This window comes from Pteronotus mesoamericanus, unplaced genomic scaffold, assembly GCF_021234165.1.
Source record: "Pteronotus mesoamericanus isolate MK-2021 breed Mesoamerican mustached bat unplaced genomic scaffold, CSHL_Meso_final contig_50, whole genome shotgun sequence".
NCBI lineage: Eukaryota > Metazoa > Chordata > Mammalia > Chiroptera > Mormoopidae > Pteronotus > Pteronotus mesoamericanus.
Genome location: NW_026555186.1, coordinates 19,587,027 through 19,609,578, shown reverse-complemented (window position 1 = coordinate 19,609,578; position 22,552 = coordinate 19,587,027). Strand labels below are relative to the sequence as shown.

Here is a 22,552-nt window from a genome sequence, read left to right as displayed (position 1 = left end):
ATGAAAGAATTCAAAACATTATATAGATAATGAATTAGTGCTACCCATGTGTAATGTGCATCCTTATTTTTCTCTCAAAAACACTGGACAAAAAAAGTGCACATTATACACAGCGAAATACTGTATAACGAAGATAAATCTACTGTTGGAAAAAAAATACTGTGAAGACTGATGTGAAGTAGATGCTTTTCTACTCTAAATAATGGAGTACAATTCTTTTTCTAATTGTTCCAGCCAAGTACAGTTGGCCCTGGAACAATGTGGGGGTTAGGGGCACCTGCCCTCCTACCCCCGACGCAGTCGAAAATCCACAAATAATCTTTTACTTCTCCCAATTTTAATTAATACCAGCCTACTGTTGACCAGAGAAGTCTTACTGATAACATAAACAGTCAATTAAAATATTTTGTATGTTATCTCTACTATATACTCTATTCTTATAATATAGCAGGCTAGAAAAAAAGAAAATGTTTTAAAGAAAATAATAAAACACATTTACAGTATTGTACTGTATCAATACCATAAGTTTACATCATCTCTCAGTGCTTACATCAATACTCTTATATGACACACTGTAGATATGATATATTTTACTAACACTAGACATCAAAAATGAGGTGATATGAAAAAGAAAATCATATTTATTTAGGGGTGTAACAAGTCATGCATTGACAATGAAGTAGCAGCAATATCATTGATTTATGGTAACCTTATATAATTGATACTATTGCTTCACAGTAAACTAGCACGTACATTAATGACTTTATCATTATAAAATTTTTTATGTCATACGGTATTAGTCACATTTATAATATAGTACACTGAAAACAGTGTTACATTTTTTAAAAAACCACTCACCTATAATGATAGGCTAATACTCAGTTGGAGATTCTCCAATGGCAAGAGAAGCATAGTATATAGTGACATAGTCCTCTAAAAGCAAAGTTACAAAAGAGTAAAAAAGGAACTAACATGTCAATAATTTAAACTAAACACCACTCACCTTATGCCTATGTGAGGATAGGCTATATCCACACAGATCTTGCACAGGATGTTCTACACAATGAATCATTAAAAAATGATGACACAAAAACATGTCATACAATTCTGGACAGTCAATAAATTTATTAGTTATTATCACACGAAGACACATATACACAGCAGTTAAGTTTATTAACTAATTATATGGCATGAGGATCATTTATTATTAAGTGGAAGTGGATCATCATAAAGATCTTGCTCTTGTCTTCATGTTGAGTAGGCGGAAGAGGAGAAGGGCAAGGGGGAGGGGATGGGGCAGGAGAGGAAGGGGAAGGAGGGGCTGGGCTTGCTGTGTCAGGGGTGGCCCAGGCAGATGAGGTGAAGGAAGTGGAAGGGGAGGCAGGGGAGGCAGGCGCATTTAGTGTGGCTTTACAGAAACGCATCGTAATTTCTGACTTTTTTGCTGATCCGTTTCTTTGTAAGTGTTTCTAAATAGCATCAGTCCTTTTTCCACTTGTTTTAGTTTCAGTGCCCATATCACAGAAGGGCCCATGTTAAAGAAGTCAGTTCTGAATAGCCTGAACACTTCTGCCAGACTGTCTAATGTCAATTTGTGTCCTGGCACTATTTCTACATTTTCTTCCTCACTGTCTGGCACTGGTTCGAAAACACTCACCTCCATCAAATTGTCTTCTATTAATTCCTCTAGTGTGGTGTCTATTAGCTCTTGAATTTCTACAAGATCCATATCTTAAAACCCTTCATCCCCACACTTTTTCCTTTTTTTTTTTTTTTTTACTCTATCCACAATTTCTGTTGTGATTTCCTTTACTGGCTCTGTCACAAATCCTATGAAGTCATGCATAATATCTGGACAGTTTTCTGCAGCAGGAATTTATTCTCTTGGGTATGATGGCTTTCACAGCTTTTTCTATAACAACGATGTCATCTTCAATGGTGCAATGCTTCCAGACTTTCATGATATTCACTCTATTGGGATTCTCTTCCATAGGATTGACAATTCTTTGCATATAGTACTGAGTGGGATGAGCCTTATTAAAAGTCCTTATGACTCTTGATCTACAAGCTGAATTAGAGACATTGTATTGGGGCAAGTACACCATGTTGACATGCCTTAAGTGTGGAAATGATGAGGTTTTGGGCGGCCAGAGTATTGTCTAATATTAAAGGAACTTTAAAACAGAGCCCCTTATTGGAAAGATACTTTCTGACTTCAAGGACAAAGCATCGATGGAAGCAATCCAGAAAAAGTGTTCTTGTTGTCTAGACCTTGTTATATAACAGAAACACTGGCAGCTGATGTCCATCTTTTCCTTTCAAGTCTCAAGGCTGAGCAGCTTTATAGATAAAGTGGTCATGATCATAAACCCAACTGCATTTGCATAAAACAGATTTAGCCTATTCCTTCCTACCTTAAATCCTAGTGCTCATTTCTCTTCCTTACTAATAAATGTTCTTACTAATAAACAGCATTTTTATCCTGAATAGGGCACTTTTGTCTGCATTAAAAATCTGTTTGGGCTGATACCCTTTCTCCTCAGTAACTTTCTTCATGATGTCTAGGAATTTATCTACTGCCTCTTGGTCAGCAGAAGCTACTTCTGCTTGTTACCTTGATATTTTTTAAACCAAACAAACCTCTTTTTAAAATTACCAAATTAAATTACCAAATTGTCCTTTGCTGGTATTAAATTCTCCAGCTTTCGATCCCTCACCTTCCTTTTAAGTTGTCACAGAATGAGTTCGCTTTTTCTTGGATCACATTATAGAGTCTTTAGTATGCCCTTCTAATAGCAATCCTGCACTCACATAAAAGCTGCATCTTCAATACAAGGTAAAAAAGTATTCTGCAAGAAGTGTAGTTTTTGCGCCTGTTGATGTAGCTGTAGCGATGGCATCATCAATTCCCTTTTTTTACAACAATCCTTACGCTGGATTCTTTTACCTTGAAATGGCAGGAACCACAGCAGCAGACCTCAACCTGCAGCACATAGCAAGCAATTCAACTTTTTGTTGCAATGTCATGACTTTTCTCTGCTTCTTGGGAACAAGTCCAGCATCACTAGTGGCATTTGGTATGGGTCCCATGTTGTTTTCAAGGTTTACAGTATTGAACTAAACATAATGAAAAATATGTGAGAATTGCAAGAGATCAGTTCTCACTGAGATATACAATTTGCTGGAGAGACAAACTGCTCACGCCGAGAATAGCGTTACACAGTTTTAAGCAGATACTCGCCAATACTTGAGCTCAGCGTGACAGTGACAGGAAGTGGCTACAGAATTGTTATAGTTGTACAGTATGTATTACAGTTTTATGCAGTTATGATTTAATACTGCACCTTTACATTTGTTTACAATTCTCTCAACTGTGAATAATGCCATATACAGTCTTGTGTTAGTGTGCCTAAGTTATAAAAAATTTTAACTTATTATAATAAATCTGTGTATATTTTATAGCAGTGAATGATAAAACAGACTTGTACCTACACATATTTTAAATATTTCTGACATACCTTTTTCATAATATTTTTTGGTATTTCTAGGCTACATGTTTTGTCTGAAAATTCTCAAATTGTCACAAATCTCAAAAAAATTTTCCAAATTCCTTACTGAAAAAAATCTGCACATAAGTGGACTCACACAGTTCAAACCTGTGTTGTTCAAGGGTCAACTGTGTAATTAAAATTCCTGGACATTCTATAAAAACTTCAGACTCTAACAGGTGGCGGGAAAAAGGCAGACGGATCAGGGCCCACAGAGCCAGGGGCAGGCAGCACTGAGTGCCCTGCCTGCCCTCTTGCCTCACATGTCCCTTATCGGACTGAGGGAGCCAGCAACCTGGAAAATGCCAACAAACACGCACACCAAATCCTCTCCAAAAAGCACGCTCTCTACCCTAAGAACCAGGAAAAGGACCACAGAGCTAGACAGAAAACTTTTAGACAAAAATTGATCTACTTCAGCTTAATACCACAGAATAAACAGCAGTCCCAGCCCCACTTGTGTAGGGCAGTTACAAGGATGAGACTCACCCATTCCCCAACAGTGCCTGCGGCTGCACACTGGGAATCATCCAAGAACTTTAAAAAATACTGATGTCTAAGTCCCACTTCTAGAGATTCTGATTTAACTAGTTTCAGGCACGAGGATTTTTAAAAGTTCCCCCAGTGATTCTGACGTACATCCAATAAAGAGAAACACAGCTATAGAGAATTTTGAAAAAACCAATTCTGAGGACTAAAATCTCAACTGAACCCAACAAAAACCTCTAATATTTTCATATTCATTACAAGTAAAAAATATAGGTAATAGACTAAAACATATGACATTTTAAAAAACCCCATTTACCACCACCAATTTTTAGGAGCTCTTCAGGGCTTCCCTTCTCTTTTAGCTTCAGTTAGGCATTTTGAGTTCCTGTAGCTGTACGGCGTCCATACGAAGCAATGTCAGTAACTTTTTTTTTTTTTTTTTGTCTAAATCCCCTGCCATTCAAAAGTTTAATGCAGGTTTTTAAAAAATATTTTTCCTTTTTTCATTAGCATTTTTTCAATTACAGTTGACATTCAATACTATATTAGTTGAAGATGTACAACACAGTGCTTAGACACTAATGTCACTTAGGAGGTGATCACCTGATAAATCTAATACCCATCTGACACCATACAGAGTAGTTATTACAATATTATTACTGACTCTATTCCCTAAGCTGTACTTTACACACCCATGACTGCTCTGTGACTGCCAATCTGTAGTTCTTAATCCTTTCACCTTTTTCACCAGCCATCCAACCGTCCTTCCCATCCGACATCTACCAGTTTGTTCTCTGTATCGATGATTCTGTTCTATTCATTTATTTTGTTAGATTCCACATATAAGTGAAATCAAATGGTATTTGTCCTTCTCCGTCTGACCTATTTCACTTAGCCTAATGTCTTCTAGGTCATCTGTGTTCTTGCAAATGGTTAAGAGTTCATTCTGTTTTATAGCCAAGTAATATTCCATCGTATATATGTACCACCTCTTCTTTATCCATTTGTTTTTGGATTGGAATATTTAATCTATTTGCATTTAAATTACTGATAGTTATGTAGTTATTGCCATTTTATTAAATGTTTTCTAATTTTTTCTTTTAAAAGCTTTTTATTCCCAAATTATAACGCATGAAGCCCTTTTAATCTACAGTGTGATCATGAATGAGTTGGCAGTTGCAACAGTCGTAGCAGATTTTATTTTATTTTTTTAAATCCTCACCCAAGGACATTTATTGATTTTTTTTTTAATTTTTCTTTTTTTTGAGAGAAAGAGAGAGAGACATCGATCAGTTGCCTCCTATATTACCCTGACCAGGGATCAAACCTGCAACCAAGGCATGTGCTCTGAATGGGAATCAAACGTTAACAGGTCTGCTTTTGAGAAAATGTATGCCAAAATACCCAAATCTAAATAATCATGTTTATCTGTCATCTGTTCTTCCACGTTCCCGTAGTGTTGCATGAAAAAGGTGGTTGATTCAGATCATAACTCAATTACCTTTCCTCAAGACAACCGTTGTCACAGACTATTTCCATTTTGACACAGAAAATATTTTTACATTGTATACTCAAGAGCACAAATTTAATCAAATTAATTTTGTACTATTTCTTCAAGGACATTCTTAAATAAAAGTGGCTTTAAAGAACAAAAAACTGGGAGTGTATGGTAGTAAAGAATATGACAGCTGCCAGTGCCCTTATTTTTGCTAAAATGCCAGCAGTTATACCCAACGGGTACCAAATATTGCTTTTGCACAAGAGTGCAAATGTTCACTGAAAAAAAACCTTAGTATTTTTATGAAATGGGGTTTTGGGAATCTCCAGCTATTTGTGGACTGCCCATTAAAAACTGCTCTCAAGAGGTAAATGGAATAGATACCATTCAAAGGAATGTCATCATTTGTAGTATTAAAAGAAATGGTGTAAATTTAAATTTATGCACTTAGAGATATGCTCATGTCATTTACAACATTTAAGAAGACTCAAATAGCATCACAGAATGTATAGTATTTCTAATTTGTGAATTACATACAGATGTTTATATATGGAAATAAAATGTTTGGAAAGACATATATCATGTTAGTAAAGGCTACTTTCAAGAAAAGGTATTTTGCATTGTAATTTTGTGGTTTTAAAATTAGTATTGGTAACTTTTCTTATTTTTTTTAAAAAATCTCTTCGAAGTAGGAACTTCATTATGTAGGACAATGCTTTGAAAAGGTTTCTTAATTCCCCTTCCCTCAAAAGATAGGATCTCCTTATAAAAACAAAATTTGCATTACTGATAATTTACTGAGAAAAAGAAGCAGAAGGGAAAAGCAAGAAGGTGGTCTAATGATGGTCACTGGAACCTTACCTAAGTTACTGAAAATAAGTTCTCCCAAATTAGGACACCTTCTTCATCTATAAACATGAAGAATCAATGCCACATTGCTAAAGTATGAAAGTAAACAGTGGCAAAGTTACTGTACTCTTTCTAATTAAGGTTTTTTAGTAACAATGCAAGTAAATAATAAAGAAATAATGAGGCTACCCACTTAGTAATACTCAAGAACAATACCGATGTCAGTAGGTAATTAATCTGAAATCTCAACTAAAAACAGAAACTCAGAAGCCATTGCTTTATTTAGTTCTAAGGGTATTTTCAATAGAATTTTCTTTCCACTCCCTTTTGATTACTATTTTGTAGCCTACTGTGAAAAACCTTAACGCGTGGATCACAAACTATTTTTTGATTAACATTTTAGTTTTATCACAAAAAGAACTGCTATCTCAGGAGCTGCCTGGTTATCAATTTGAGTCTTTATTATACCTCAGATTATTTCATTTCATTATTTCCTATCCTCTTGGATTGTTTTAATGTTACTTGCAACTCTGCAGGTTGTAAGAGCTAAATTACTCACTGCAACTGTATATTTCTAAGATTTTGAGAAGGCTTAACATTGATTTTTAGGGTCTCGCTTATAAGGAAAGTTATACCAAATCTGCGACTCGAAATGCTGAATACTTTTTATACAGTCAGCCCTAAGTAAAGTTATGTCTTATGACAGCCTTTTGTGTATTTTAGCATCACCTAGAAATGAAGATAAGGGATGTCTATTAACAGCAGTAAACAACAGTCAGAACTTAAAATCTGAGCAAAGCACAGATAAAAAACAAATAAATCCTCCCATTTTAAGAAACTGGCTTTGTAATAAGCTAAAGGCATTGAATATTTTTAAATATGTATTTATTATTGATCCATGCACCAGCAGACAGGGTCTGTGGGCAGACATTCAAGCTCACAGAGAAAACACTAATTACAAAGATCAATGGTAAGCATACAAAAATGTATATGAAACAAACACAAAAGAAAAATCATTTGTTTTAAAGATGCTACTCTACTGCCATTGTCTGAGGTCAAAAGCAGCAGTTGTATAACTACAGCAGGTAGGATTATTTGTCCCTAAGAGTAAACAGAACTGCTTTTAAGAGAAAGAATGAGTGTCAAGATTTGCACACATTTTTAATGAAGTGGATTGTAAGGTAATCAGATTTGACTAAAAATATGTGACAACCAACATATAAGTAACAGCAAATAAGTGATACAGGCATACTTTAACAGTACAATTGCTTTCTTTGTAAAATGAGAAGCAATAATTTATAATCACTATTTTTCAAACTGCTAGTTAATATTAAAATTTAAGAATTAAGTTTTGAAGATTTCTAGGAGGCAAAGGGACAAATTATCTCTCACAATGGTTTTATTAGAATATCAACAAAAATATTCATAATAAACAACTAAGACCTATCTGATTTACTTGTTTACAAATCAGCTTCTGAATAGGCTGGCTTTTTCCTATTATTTATTTTCAAGCTTTAAAAATCACTATATATCAAAGGCAGATTAGAAAAATGAAATCATCTCATCAATTCTAAATGGGGGGCGGGGTGGGAATCAGATGGCAAGTTATAAAGTAACAAATGCGAATACTTTTTTGTACGATTATAAAGCATTCAAGCCTATACTTCTGTAGTTTTATTGAAGCAGTAGCATAAAAAATATCCAGTAATATTGTAAGTAAAATAAATCTGACAATTAGTATAATAGATTTTCAGGAGTCATCTATGATACTGTTATGGACTGATTACGTGAATATGCTATACATATTTCACATTGTCCTTGAATAAAGGAAAAACAGAAGAAAAGATATTTGCTATTGGTATCAAAATAAAATTTGAACACTTTACAAATTAAGTAGGGGTTACATAAAACAACTTTTATTTTCAATAATAAAAATTTATTCTAAAAATTATTTTAGTATTATGAAAATAAAAATGGTACTTTTCTTTCCGAATTTTAAAGATGCATGCCTACATTGTTTCTAGTGAAAAGTTTCCTATCATTTTTATCTATTTTCCTCTCTTTGAGATTCTTTCCCTCCTCTGACTAATTTAAAGATTTTCCCTTTAACACTGGATTTAAGTGGGGATTATGGTGTGCCTCTGTGTAGTCTTCTTGCTTCCTGTGTTTAGAGGTCTCTAAGATTGTCAGATCTGTGAGTTCATAGTTTTCATTAAATTTGTAAAAAAAAAAAAAAGTTTAACATTATTTCTTCAAATATTTCTTTTGTTCTCCCTTCTCTCATTTGGGGACTTCAATTATTTGTATATTAAGCTGCTTAAAGTCCTTTTTTCCTCCCAGTCTTTTTTTTTTTAAGACTTTATTTATTTTTAGAGAGGGGGAAGGGAGAGAAAAAGAGAGGGAGAGAAACATCAATGTGTGGTTGCCTCTCACAAGCCCCAAACTCGGGACTTGGCCTGCAACCCAGGCATGTGCCCTGACTGGGAATCAAACCAGTGACCTTTTGGTTCACAGGCCGGTCCTCAATCCACTGAGCCATACCAGCCAGGGCATCTGTTTTATTTTGTATTGTTTCTATTGCTGTATCTTCAAGTTCACTAATCTTTTCTTCTGGAATACCTAATCTACATCAGTCTCACCATATTACAGGAAATTAACATCTTCTAAGTTTGTAAATTTTTAATCCCAAGAAGTCTCATTTGAGGCTTTTCAAAATACCTTCCAAGTGTCTACTTAACATAATCAGTCTTTCCTCTAGTTTCTTAACATAGGGAACACAATTATAAAAACTGTTTTAATTATCTTTTCCACCAATTCTACCACATGTATCTTGTTACAGGTAATTTTAATTAATTTTTCTCCCTTAGCATGGATCATACAATCACCACTGTTCTGCTCTACCAAAGCCGCTCCTGAAATGCAGACCCATATTCAGGGACCACTTTAAGACAACATTCACAGTGAGTGAATCAGACCGTGTCATTCACATAACTTTGGAACCAATCAGACACAATTTTCTTCCTACTAAATAAATAGTTTCATTTTAAAATTAAAAAAATCCTCTATGCTGGGTTTTTCTTTTAAATATAAATTTATAATCATCTATAAGCAAATACTTCCTTTGAAATTACAACCAAAAATCATCTAGATAGTTCTTAAAAAATTCCTAATGTTAAAGATATTACAAGTATGATGATATAATTACTGAAAGAAAACACATAACTTATACTTGTAACCCTGAAGATACAGTGAAAACTAATTTTGTTATCGAAAAGTTATTGAAAAATTAGCCCTGTATTCATAATTTATTCAAGACTAAAATACATAATCCCAGCATTAATCATTAATGCTATGGTATCAGCATAAAACTAAGACTTACATCTAAGGCACTGGAAATCTTAATAGAGATAACAACAAAAGTCTACATCAAATAGCTAGTGTGAGGACTGATTTCAAATAAAATCAGCCACTTAAAAAAAATAATGGTTGTTTTATAAATCAATACTACCTAAAATTACAAGTTATGATAACAATAACCAGCTTTCAAATAAAATTTAGGATTACAAAACTGATTCTAGGAACTTTAAGTGTTATTTCTAAAACTATATTCTTTCACTGCCCTTAAGATAATATTTCACTTACTTTCAAAATAAAATTAAAATTAAAATTACTATTGTATGATATTACTACTATATATAATGAAAAACAGATTTGGGTTGATTAATTTGCTAAAGATAGAACTACCAGACTACCTGATGTTAATAAAGTGTGCAAAAAAGCTGATGACTAATTAGAGGCAGAATATCTATTATTTACATACAAGTTCAGAATCTTATGAAGAGTAATGTTATATTTTTCTGTAACACCAATGATAGAGTCAGTGCTTAAAAAAGGATGAGGTGAGAGAGACAGAAAGACAAACTGTTTAGGTTATACCAAAAGGTTATCATTATTCTAAGTGAAGAAAATACAATTTCCATGTATTTAGTATACCAATTAGCAGTCTCACTTCACAGGAGAAATAACCCCACAGGTATACTCACAATTGGATACTTCACTAGAATACTATATACTAGGAAAAGAAAGGAATGATATTAAGAGCAAAAAAGAAAAAAAATCATTTTTCAGCTCACAGGCCCTAGGAGACTGTTTATTCTCCATTTCTCAGATGAGGAAGTACCTCTCAAGAAACAAGGTGACTTGCTCAAGGTCCCAACTAACAAACAGGACTACAACTCAGTTCTTATGGATTCTTGGATGTTGTTCTTTCCTCTACACTAGCTGCTAGGAAGATGATCTCCCACATAAAAGAAAGTAAAAGGGATCAAACTTGAAACAGTTTGAAAGAAGGCAGTCAGAGCGGTGTACTTTAGGTGTACGCTGAGGATGAAACCATTGCGGTATACAGCTGAGTAATTCAGGGAGTAAGTATCATGAGCAGACTAAAATAACAATGATAGCTAACACTTACATAATTACTAGGTACTCAGCATTATCCCATGACATTTTTACATATTACTTTATTTTACTTGTGAAGTATCTATTGTTTTTCTCATTTGCAAATTAGGAAAAAGAAGGTATAATGAAGTTAATAACTGGAAAGGCCAGGAGATTAGGAGAGATTCCAGGAAAAAAAAGGGGGGTGGTGGTGGTTTATTTATGTATCTATTTTATATTCATGTGTCCTAATAACTATTTTAAAATTCAAGATTATAAATAATTTTTAAAAGAAAGGTATTTCATATTTTTTGTTGTTTTTTTCCCGTATCAGATTCCTGTAGTGAGAACTAATGGTTTTCAAAACAATTTAGCAGTTAATTTAAAGGTATTTTTATAAAATCCTGTGATATATCTCTGAAAAAATTCATTGCAAAGATCCAAGAATTAATTTGGAATGGGGCAACTTCAGTAAATCTCCACAAAACAAGAAGATTTAGCATTACAACTTAAATAAGATTTGAGGGTCACGTGTTTTCTGTAAGTAAAACAACAAACTCTCTGCTCTGCTAAGACAAGAAACAATTATTTCATATCAAGAATTAAACTTAACTTCTTGTACAAGGAATAAAATTAATTTGTCTCAGGAATAAACTCCAAATTTCAAAACTCAGGTTACCTTAATTTTGCAACAAGAGACAGATGGATAAGATAGATGAATGGACCAACAGATATTTTCAAGCCTACAGAATATGATGATATATCATTCTCCCAGGTTTTTAGAAACTGCTTTTGTAACTTACCATTTTTTTTCTCTTATCCTGTTCTGTGGGTGGTTCTTCATCCTCTGTTACTTTTGGTTCTTCAAGATGAGACATCAACATACAGCTATAGTTTTAAAAAAATGTTTTAAATAAAATTTTAAGCCTTTAACATACTATAAACAAACCCCCGATATCACTGAGAACATTAATGCTTCTATGTAACAAAAATTTATGGAATAACTACATAAATTAGATTTATAAGTAAAAATAATTTAATTATAAAAATATCTCACTTTAAAAAGCCACACCAAAAAAATGTAGAGCACTGTACTTGAGTATTTAAGGCAGTAAACTGTGAGATACTTATTTATAGGAAACTTTGAACCATATATCACTTGGCAAGCAAGGTATACCCTTTATGTCTTTCTAAAAACTGACATACTTAAAATTAATACTATTTTTACCACTAATGTTCACTTGTCTGTACATTACTATACATGTTCCATAACATCATTAAAACTATTGACTATGTAACAATCAACTCTGTGCTCCAAATAACATTACCACTATATTATGAGGATTTGTCCCCGATAGCACTTATACCTGCAGAACAGTTATACATAATTTTATTTTGATTATCTGCATCACTGCTCTTTACCATTAGCAGAGATAACAAAAATGTAGTTTTCTAGTTAGTCAACACTGGTGCCGGGGAGACAAGAAATGAGTAGTGTCTAGTGAAACAAGTTAATGGGAACAAACCTAACTGTTTCCCAGTTCAGAAGAGTGGAATTCAATAATTCATCATAGTCATAGGTTCCTAACCAATAAACTGTGGCAAAAAAAAGCTGCGTTTCTCTTATATTTTTAGCCAGCATAATGGACGGACAGTTCCTGATTCAGCTGTGTAAATAATTTTTAATTCAGGGTAAGGACTGATGCTGACATCAGAAACTAGATCAGCTTCACTGATGCGGAGGACATACGCCCTGTTTCTCCTATGCCCCACCATCAAAAAACCATTTTTGGGCAATTGACTATAACCCAGTCCGTGCATTCTGGTGGGATCAAATAGTAAGAACCTTACACTGAAATCAGAAACCCTGAACAACAGTAAGAGTTCAATCCCTAACTCTGCATGGCCTTAACCTCTTGGAGCTGCCATGCTTTCGCCAACCATTACATAAAGTGATGTAGCACAACTAGTTGGCCAAGGGAGTCAGGCACAAAGTGAGAAATGATTGCATTATCATTTCAACCCAAAAGCATTTTTAAAAATTGAAATGTCTCAGAAAAGTCTAGATCCCAGTACGCATCTTAGAACTAAATAATATGGTGCCGTTCTGTCACACTACCGATTTTGTGTCTGCTGTAGACTTGAATTCTAACTGCAATGAATCTGGATCTCCATGGAAGTGTGCTTTCCAATGCATCAAATTCTTTCACTGCATTCCAAAATCCATTAACTTATGTGTAGAGTAAAAACTCTCTGTTCTCCCTTCCCTGAATTAAAAGATGTATCACATTAATAATGAAGTATATTCTGGATATAAATATAGAATACACACACATTCTACCCTACCTCCACCCCCCAGCTACAAACTGTGCACAGGGAAGAATATTTTGCTTTGCAGTCCTATAAACTGCATTCATTTGGATCTCTGGAAGGTGGGAAATGAAAAGAATTTTTTTTAATTGACAAGACCGAAGTTAAAATTCTCCCTATAACAAAATCTCCAATTAAAGAGTCAAATCTTATTTTGTAGATCCTGGCACGTCAGCCCACTATGCCAGCATCTTTCCCAACAAGAAACTCTAACCTGCCAAACAACCAAAACTGTCATGCAACCTGAAACTTTTAAAATTAATGTTTAAAAGGTACTTGCAATAACACCTTTTATTTAATCTACACAAACTCACTTCTAATGTTATAATAACACTAGAACTGACAACATTATTCAGTGGTCTCTACAGCAGACACTTTGGTTGCCTGAATTTGTCCCATCATCCTCCTCTTCCATGGCACCATATGCGTCAACAGAGCATAACCCCACCGCCAGTGGCCCAGTACGCAATCAGATAAACACAAGTAACCTGGTCAATGATGCTTTCAACAGGAGCATGTTTAAGAAATCCTAGCCAAGTAGACATGAAGTCTGATGAAATAACTTCTAGGAAAAGTTTACTTTAATGATTTAAAAAAAAAAAAAGGACATAGGGAAAAGAGAAAATTACTTGCCTCGCACTTTCATTGTAATGAATTGTAATGCCAAGAGCTACTTTGTGATGATGAGGGAAACACAGTCCACAGGTGAAGTTAATGTGCTCAGGAGATGGAGCAGAAAGAACCAGGTATTTGAAGATACTGTGAGGACACAAATAGCTAATTCTAGAGCCACTTACCTAACTACAGTTGTTTTGTTGTCAGACACAGCTCTTTATTGTTAAAGCCAGTTGACTCATAGTTTCTACTACTTGCCGCTGGAAATCCTTTTACAGTCCCTTATATGTCCTGTTATCCTCCTCTTCCACGGCACCATATGCGTCAGCAGATCATAGCCCCACTTACCAAAAACTTATTTCTGTGCTCATGCCCAGAAACAGTCTCCCTCTCCTGATACACCTATTTCCTCCTACTTGAAAATGTAAATATTCATTCCTAATGTTTCTTTTTTTACCCTGGAAGTTAGCAAGCTCAGAGCTGTTTTAGATGCATATGCCCCAGGTTTCCCAATCAAGGTTTATTTTTAAAATTTCTTTAATCCTGCATTAATAGTTTTCGGTCAAAAGGAGCATTCTTATGCGCTGCCTCATGTCCTCTACGTCCGACAGATTGAAGATAAAAGCAAATAACTATGTGTTGTATGGGGGGGGACCCCCTAAAACCAGAATTTATTTATAAAAAACTGTACTTATTCTTACATGTTTAAAACTTCAGTCACCTTCAAAATACGCTCCATTTGATGTAATAAACATAATGAATTTTTTTTTCCCACTGCTCAAAACAGTTTTTGAATTCAGGGATTTTGATGCCTTTTAGTGATTCTGCCATTTTTTGTTTCACCTCTTCCACATCAGCAAAACGTTTTCCTTTGAGGACTTTTTCCATGCATGGAAACAGACAAAAAAGAGTCGCTCAGGGTGAGACTGGGTAAATAAGGAGGGTGGGGCATGGGGCTCATGCTGTTTTTGGTTAAAAACTGCTGAACACTCAGCACAGTGTGGGCAGCTATGCTCATAAATCCCCATCACGAAATGGGGAAACACGCTGAGTCTTCAAAAAAAAAAATTCACTGAGGTGGAACGCAGCCTCTCACAACACCACCAGCTGGTACACTGATACAGGTGGGTTCCTAGAATGCTCTCACCCAGTGGGGGAAACCTGTGCTATAGGGGCCTGCCCTCCAGAAGATAATTCCGGTTTTTTGGGGCCCCCCCTCCTATGTTCACAGTATAGAAAAAGTGCCATATAGGAACAGAAGAAGATGCAATGAATTCTTTCTGAGAGTCTGGGAAGGAATCTTAGAAGTAGGCATTTGCCAAACAGGGCAAGAATGAGGGCATGGCATGCCCAGGTGAGAAAAATGTTGAGTCAAGCAATGTGTGAAAATGAACGGCACATTTAGGGAATGCTGAGAAATCTAAAGACATAAGAGAAAAGGCCAGTAATGTAAACTGAGGGATAGCATAGAGTAGTGCACCAAGTTTACTCTGTAAGAAATTAGGCTTTTAAGAAATGGAGAAGAATGAATCAAAAAAGGGAAACTAGGGAAACAGAGACTGCTGAGGTGACTGGGACCTATACAAATTAGAATAACATACAGGTGATAATGTCAGAAACAGGGACCATGGTTTTTTCTTGCATTCTCTGCTTTATTCTGAAGAACCATCTGGTGGGTCAATGTATCAAGTGAAGGAGGAAAAAAATGCTGTTGGAGTCTAAATTTATGACTTCCTTTATAGCCAGTAGGTTTTACACCTTCTAGCTATAAAAACCACAATTTGAGTCTTTTTAAAATAAATTTTAGTGCCTCTATGCATCCTAAAATGACTAAACCCTCTCTTCCTTTTTACTTCACAAATACTGGCAAGCGGTTGTAAATCTCATTTCCAATTTCCATAAAAACAAGATATTTAAGGAAAAAAAGGAAAACCATTAAAGATAAGCGTAAGACAAATTTCAAGCTTCACTGATATATTTTTTGGGTTAATGAAATAAAAACTCTACTAACTAAAATACAAACATAGAAAGAAACAAACCCATGCCAAAAAATGAAACTGGACCACCATATTACACCATATACAAAAATTAAGTCAAAACTGATTAAACACTTCAATGTAAGACATAAAACTTCTGGAAGAAAAGGTAGGTGGTAAATTCCTTGACATCGGTCTTGGTGATGATTTTTTTGGATCTGACTCCAAAAGCAAAGGCAACAAAAGCAAAAGTAAACAAACAGAAACATCAAACTAAAAAGCCTCTGCACAACAAAGAAAATCATCAACAAAATGAAAAGGCAGCCTACTGAGTGAGAGAAAATATTTGCAAATCATGTATCTCAAGTGTTAATATCCAAAATATGTAAGGAACTCATACAACTCAATGGACCAAAAAAAAAAAAAAAAAAATCCAATTAAAAAATGGGCAGATCTAAATAGATATTTGAAGATATACAGATATCAACAGGTATATGAAAAGATGTTTAACATCACTAATCATCAGGGAAATGCAAATCAAAACCGCAATGAGCTATCACCTTATGCCTGTTAGAATGGCTATTATCAAAAAAACAAGAAACAACAAATGTTGGTGAGGATGTAGAGAAAAGGGAACCCATGTACACTGTTGCTGAAAGTGTAAATTGGTACAACTACTATGAAAAAACAGAATGGAGGTTCCTCAAAAATTAAAAATAGAATTACTACACAATCCAGCAATTCCACTTCTGGTTATTTATAAAAAGAAAACAAAAATCAGTTTGTAACCATAGAAATTTGAGGTTCCTACTTCATCTGAACTCCTATGTTCTCAAAAGTTACTTTATTTATATTTATTTAATGGGATTTAACATCATATACCTGGTTTCTATGTTTTTCAGCAAAATATGATTTGAACAGCAATCTTTCCCATTTAGTATAGACTGGAAAACAGGCTCAATTCATTTTTGAGGAAAACGCAAGGTGGTCTGAGAATCATAAAGCCCTCTTATCATTACATGCCTTTTATCATCAGTAATAAGAGGAAAGTTGAGGCAATTCTACTAACTCTAAAAGAATACAATAACTGATTTTTTAAAAATTTCAGATTAATAGTTAGATAGATATGAGATTATCAGCATTCATGATAAGAATGATTTAACAGTCAAGTACTACATGACTCTCTAATATCTTAAAGGTACCAGTGATGCTTAAAACAGGCAAATACAAAAACAGGATGCTGACTCATCTCCTTTTCGCCATAACTTGCCTGAAAGGCAGGGAAACTTTTTATCTGAAAAACAGAACATATTCTGGAATCTAATGAACAAACTGAACTAACAAGCAAAAGAGAGACAGACTCATAGAGAGCTGGATGGCAGCTGTGGCGGCGGTAGGGGGGTGGTGTGAGGGGGCGGAAGGATCTAGCAAAAAGGAAAAAGGACTCATGGACTTGGGCAACAGTGTGGTGACTGCGGGGGGAGGGGGGAGGAGGTATAAGGGGGATAAGTGGTAATGGAAAAAATACAATTAAAAAATTTAAAAATGCAGTGAAGTGGCAGAGATCCAAACTTAGCTCTGCTTGAAGAGAAAAAAAGAAAAAACAGTATACTCAAAACATCTTTAAAAAGAAATTCATATGCTAAAATACACTTGGATTAAAAAAAAAAAAATCAAACCATAAAATGATAATTAGGCCAAAGAAGCCCATTGAGAATTTCACTGTAACCAAAAAAATCTGATCTCAAGATTAAACAATAAATATTACAAGAAAAATAACAAATAGTTACTATACTGTTTTTATATGGTGATAGTGAACAAAACTCATGCAGGATATAATTAATTACCCCCCTCACCCCCGTACTGTCCAAATACAATTAATTAAATGATCCACCTACTCTTTGTAAGTTCTTGTTTCAGGATCTTCTGTCATGACATCATGTAGGCCCTCCACTGAAATGTTTATAATTCCACAGAATTTATCTTGGATAACACTAGAATAAAAGCAGCACAATAGCAGGTTAAACTGGAGTATTTCAACAGGTATTTTCTTTTTCCTAATTATACTCTTGAAGATGAAAAGAAATTTTAGTTCTGAAGTACAAAAGAAACTTTCAAAATATTTCTCATAGAAATTTTATCTTGCATATAACAGTAAAATTTTCTCTTTCACTAGATTATCAGTGTGTTTAAATACCAGAGGCATAGGTAGGAAAGAGATGCTTTATTATCATTTAATTTATTATGATAGTCTTGTGCAGATTTTATACCTAAAAAGGCAAAGATACAAAAATGTTAAAGATTTAACAAAAATGTTAAAAGACCTCTACTCTTTTAAAAATATATACCAAGAAAAACAAAAGACAAGTCATAGACTGGGGAAAAATATTTGTAAAACATATATCTAACAAAGGACTTGGATCTAGAATATATAAGAAACTGAAAACTCAGTAAGATGATTTAAAAATGGACAAATGATTGAAGAGACACTTTGCTGAAGAATAAATATATGTGTGTCATATCAGTACCTAAAAAGATGCTCTATATCATTAGTTATCTTAGAAATGCAATTAAAAACCACAGAGATTTTAATTAAAAATAAAATTAAGAAGATTGACAATATCAAGTGTTGGCAGGGATGAGAAACCACAGGACCTCTCATATATTGCTGGTAAGAATAAAAAATGGCACATCCATTTTGGAATACACATTGGCAAATTTTAGGAAGTTAAACACACTCCATATAGCCAAGCAATCCAATTTCTAGTTATTTACCTAAGGCCAAAACAAGTATTTTCAGATCTGTATGTGAATATTTATGGTAGCTTTATTCATAAAGATCCCAAACTTCAAATGATTCCAATGTATATCAACTAGTGAATGGATAAAAAAGCCATGGACCAGTTATTTAATGGAATAGTAAACAGCTAAGTAAAAAGGAACAAAACAGATACATGCAACAAAAACATTACACTAAGAAATAAAATATCCTCAAAAGGCTACATACTGCATGACTCCATTTATGTGGCTTTCTGGAAAGGTAAAAATGCAAAAAACTGAAGGGGACTTTTTCGGGTGATGGGAATATTCTATAGCTTGAGTGTGGTGGTGGTTACAAGCCGTGTACAGTTGTCAAACTGTATGCTGGCCCTGGTGAGGTAGCTCAGTTGGCTGGAGCATCATCCCAATATGCCAAGGTTGTGGGTTCGATTCCCAGTCAGGGCACATACAAGAATCAACCAATGAATGCATAAATAAGTGGAACAACAAATTGATGGGTTTTTTCCTTTCTCCACCCCGCCGCCCCAAAAAACCCCTCTATGCTTAAAAGAGGTTTTTCTGCATGTAAACTACAGGTCTGCTTGGAAAAAACCACTGTTAACATAATGAGATGGTTTATGCGACATCCATGTAAACTGGTAGCCAAGGAGAGTAGAATGGAATGTGCGTATGTGAACGATGACTTCATTGTACTAGTCAGTGGGGGCTTGTAGGGGCTGTTGAGTGAGCACATGTACTGTGTGGCCGCTGCATTCAAAATGAGCGAATGGAGCAAAAAATTTGCATCAAATTTTGCATTAAAGCTTGAACATTCCTCCACTGAAATTATTTTGATGATTTAGAAGGCCACAGCTATGGGCAACTGGTGGCTGGCAGCTTCAGCACAACAACACAGCCAATTTGTGCATGATGTCTCGTGCAGTTTTTGGCAAAACACCAAATCACCCAGGTGACTCAGCCCCCCTACAGTCCAGATTTGGTGTCCTGTGACTTCTGGTTTTTCCAAAACTAAAATCACCTTTGAAAGGGAAGAGATTTCAGACCATCAATGAGATTCAGGGAAATATGACAGGGCAGCTGATGGTGATTGGGAGAACTATGCGAGGTACCAAGGTACCTACTTTGAAGGGGGCTGAGGTGTCATTGTCCTATGTGCAATGTTTCTTGTATCTTCTTTAATAAATGTCTCTTTTTTCACAGCACGTGGCTGGATACTTTCTGGACAAGCCTCATATACCTTAATAAACCTGACTTTTAAAAAGTGGGAGTACATATCCATCCATTGGCACACTAAATTGTACGACTTGATTTTAAAACTAATGGAATAAATTGTAAGTTTTGTCTCCAGGAAACTTACCCCTATCAGGGACATATGGCATTTCTCATATTGCATTAATATGTATAACTCATATTTAAAATGTTGGGTAAAGTAGTTCCCAAGGTCATCACTTTGGACCACACATTCCCATCTTTGTAAAGTCATAATTCTTTGTCTATATACTCAAATATGATCAGATTTTAGAAAACTAAATCACCACATGAGCAAATAATAACCAGATGACAGTATCCTAATACATTTTAATTTGCATATATTACTCTAATGTAGGAATATATATTCTTGATGTTACCATATTTCCTTTATATAATAACTAAAAAGTCTCTGAAGAAACATACATACAGTCTACCTTATTAGTTTTATTGAGAAACACTCTGGAATAAAACTTTTAAAAAACAAAACTTCTCACTAAAAGTTCAGCACACTAATGTGCAATCCTAGTTAAGTTAATTTGTTTTTCTACGTGTTGGTCTTGTCTGTAAAATGAAGACGGGAGTCAGGAATAGCAAACACATGGAGGAAAAGCTATTTTCCTTTCTCACTGCACTAATTCACCACTAATCCATCACAGCATGGTGAGCAGGCAGGGTCTTAGATTCCTGCGTAACAGACCGGCATTCTGGACAGCTACCAAACACTGATCTCAATTAGTTGAAAAAGATAAAAGCCCTCTAGACATAGCTTCCAAGGCTCTTTATAAGGCTTTGTGTCAATATTATGTAGGAAAAATCCACTCCAGCAGCTGCCTTCTCTACTCACATCACCCCCAATCATCAAAAAATTTCACAAGAAATCAATGGAACTTCTTACTACTGTGTATTTTCTTAAAAGACTGATAATGAATTTTCCTCACAGATATCTGGCAACCTGAGAGTGACCATGTTCTGCTATATGGGTGAATGTTAATTACAAGGGAGTATATTAGAAAGAGATAAAAATGATATAAGTTGACAACCAGCTCCTTTGATTTTGGTTTTACTTCAAATTTTCATGTTGATCAATGCTGGTGCTACCAGCACAGGCATACACGTTTCTGAAAAGGTATTAAGCTATCTGTTTGCTATATGTAGTTATAAAAAAGTAATTAGCAAAATGCTGAATTAATAAATGTTACAGTTCTACAGCATTTGGCCTCAATTCAGACATGACTGTTCACAAGACAGAGCCTTTGAGACTGCAGCATAGATAAAAATAAACTTTGCACAATTCTTGCCAAAAGCAGTAACTTCACCCCTTTCTCGTAAGTGATGGGATTGTTTAGATGACACTGCTGGAATCAGAATAAACCTTGAGAAGTTCTGAGAAAAAAATCTAATGAGTTCAGAAATGTCAGATTTATTGAAAGCCAAAGTATAGAATTAATGACTGATTGACAAAAAAAAAAGGTGTTAAAAATTAGAATAAAGAATGGATAATGATATTCACAGAGGCAGACTGGACACAGGCCAGAGGATACTGTTCCAACCTCTGCTAGGCCTGTCCATGCTATTCAGGAAGAGAGACTACTGTCCTGGCCTGTGCTTATTCAGGTGTGCAGATCTCAGTAAATAATGCGATCTCTGGAGTTCACAGCCCCCTTCCCTCCTCTGCCTCCTGCTGAATTCCTAGCTCTACCAAATGATGTGTCTAGTGCGGATAAAGAAAGAGGTGAGGCAACCTCAGTCAGTTGGCAGGTCACTAATTCTCGTCATTGGACTGTGACATGCTGCAGAGAAAAGGACACAAGAGGCAGAGATGTATCTAGCTGGAGTCTGCAGGCAGGGGAGTGTGAAGTCCAACAGACTGGAAAAATAATGCTCACCCTGGAGTACCTATTAAGTGCTACAGGGGATGAGGGACAGACTTCAAGTTGAAAAAAGGGAAGGATGACTATGGACCAAAGTGGAAAGGCATGAAAGCTGGCTTTGAATGGGAAGAATTGATACTATACAGAAAAGGAGGAGGACTGAAGGAAAAGAATGGAAAGGAAGTAGCCACACTCTGGGATGGGTAAAAGAAGAAGTTATACAATGATTATCTTAAAAAAATTCAAGTTCAAAAATGCTCAAAAGGATGCACCTCAATTACCACATTAAGCAGTTTGGGAAAATACCCCCATATATTAGGGATAACAAAAAGCCACAGAACGCTTTTATTTTCCTGACATACAGAATACACTATTTAAAGAAAATTAGCAGTAAGAAGTTACATAGTCTTTTTCTCCTTTTTTAAGTATTTTAAAAATGTTCCCTCTAAATGTGTAAATGTAGCATTTTAAAATGAAGGTTTTAAAATCTATTCCTTTTATACAGTATTCATTATGAGGTGTTGAATATTAAGCTTTCGCTTCACTTATTTACAATACTCTCAACCTTGTCTTTTACAAATTATGTATCAATCTTATTTTTTAAGACACACAACTTCTTTGAATAAAATGCTTTAAAATGTGATTAGACATTTAAAATGAAATGGTCAAAAGAGAGCTATAAACCCTCAGAGGAATAAATGAAAATAGGTTTGGACAAAAAAGGGGAAATAATGAAAGGCATGTACTTAGATAATTTCATATATGCTATCTTTAAATACAAAAAGCAGAAACTAGCTATTACTTTCTGGGTTTTCTTGTCCTTTTTCAAAAAAAAAATACAACACCCCCCGAAGTATTTTATATGGC

The 22,552-nt window shown here is 34.8% G+C and overlaps 1 protein-coding gene across 3 annotated transcripts in view; it reads right to left on the bottom strand.

Moving 5' to 3' along the window:
* Positions 1 to 22,552, bottom strand: part of IPO11 (importin 11) — a 192,386-nt gene that overhangs the window by 4,808 nt on the left and 165,026 nt on the right. For all 3 annotated transcript variants that reach the window (XM_054578401.1, XM_054578402.1, XM_054578403.1), the window contains 2 exons: positions 17,681 to 17,776; positions 11,625 to 11,709 (listed from right to left, as the gene is read on the bottom strand). In XM_054578401.1, the coding sequence (XP_054434376.1) occupies positions 11,625 to 11,709; positions 17,681 to 17,776 (181 nt within the window). The remainder of the gene's footprint in view (positions 1 to 11,624; positions 11,710 to 17,680; positions 17,777 to 22,552) is intronic.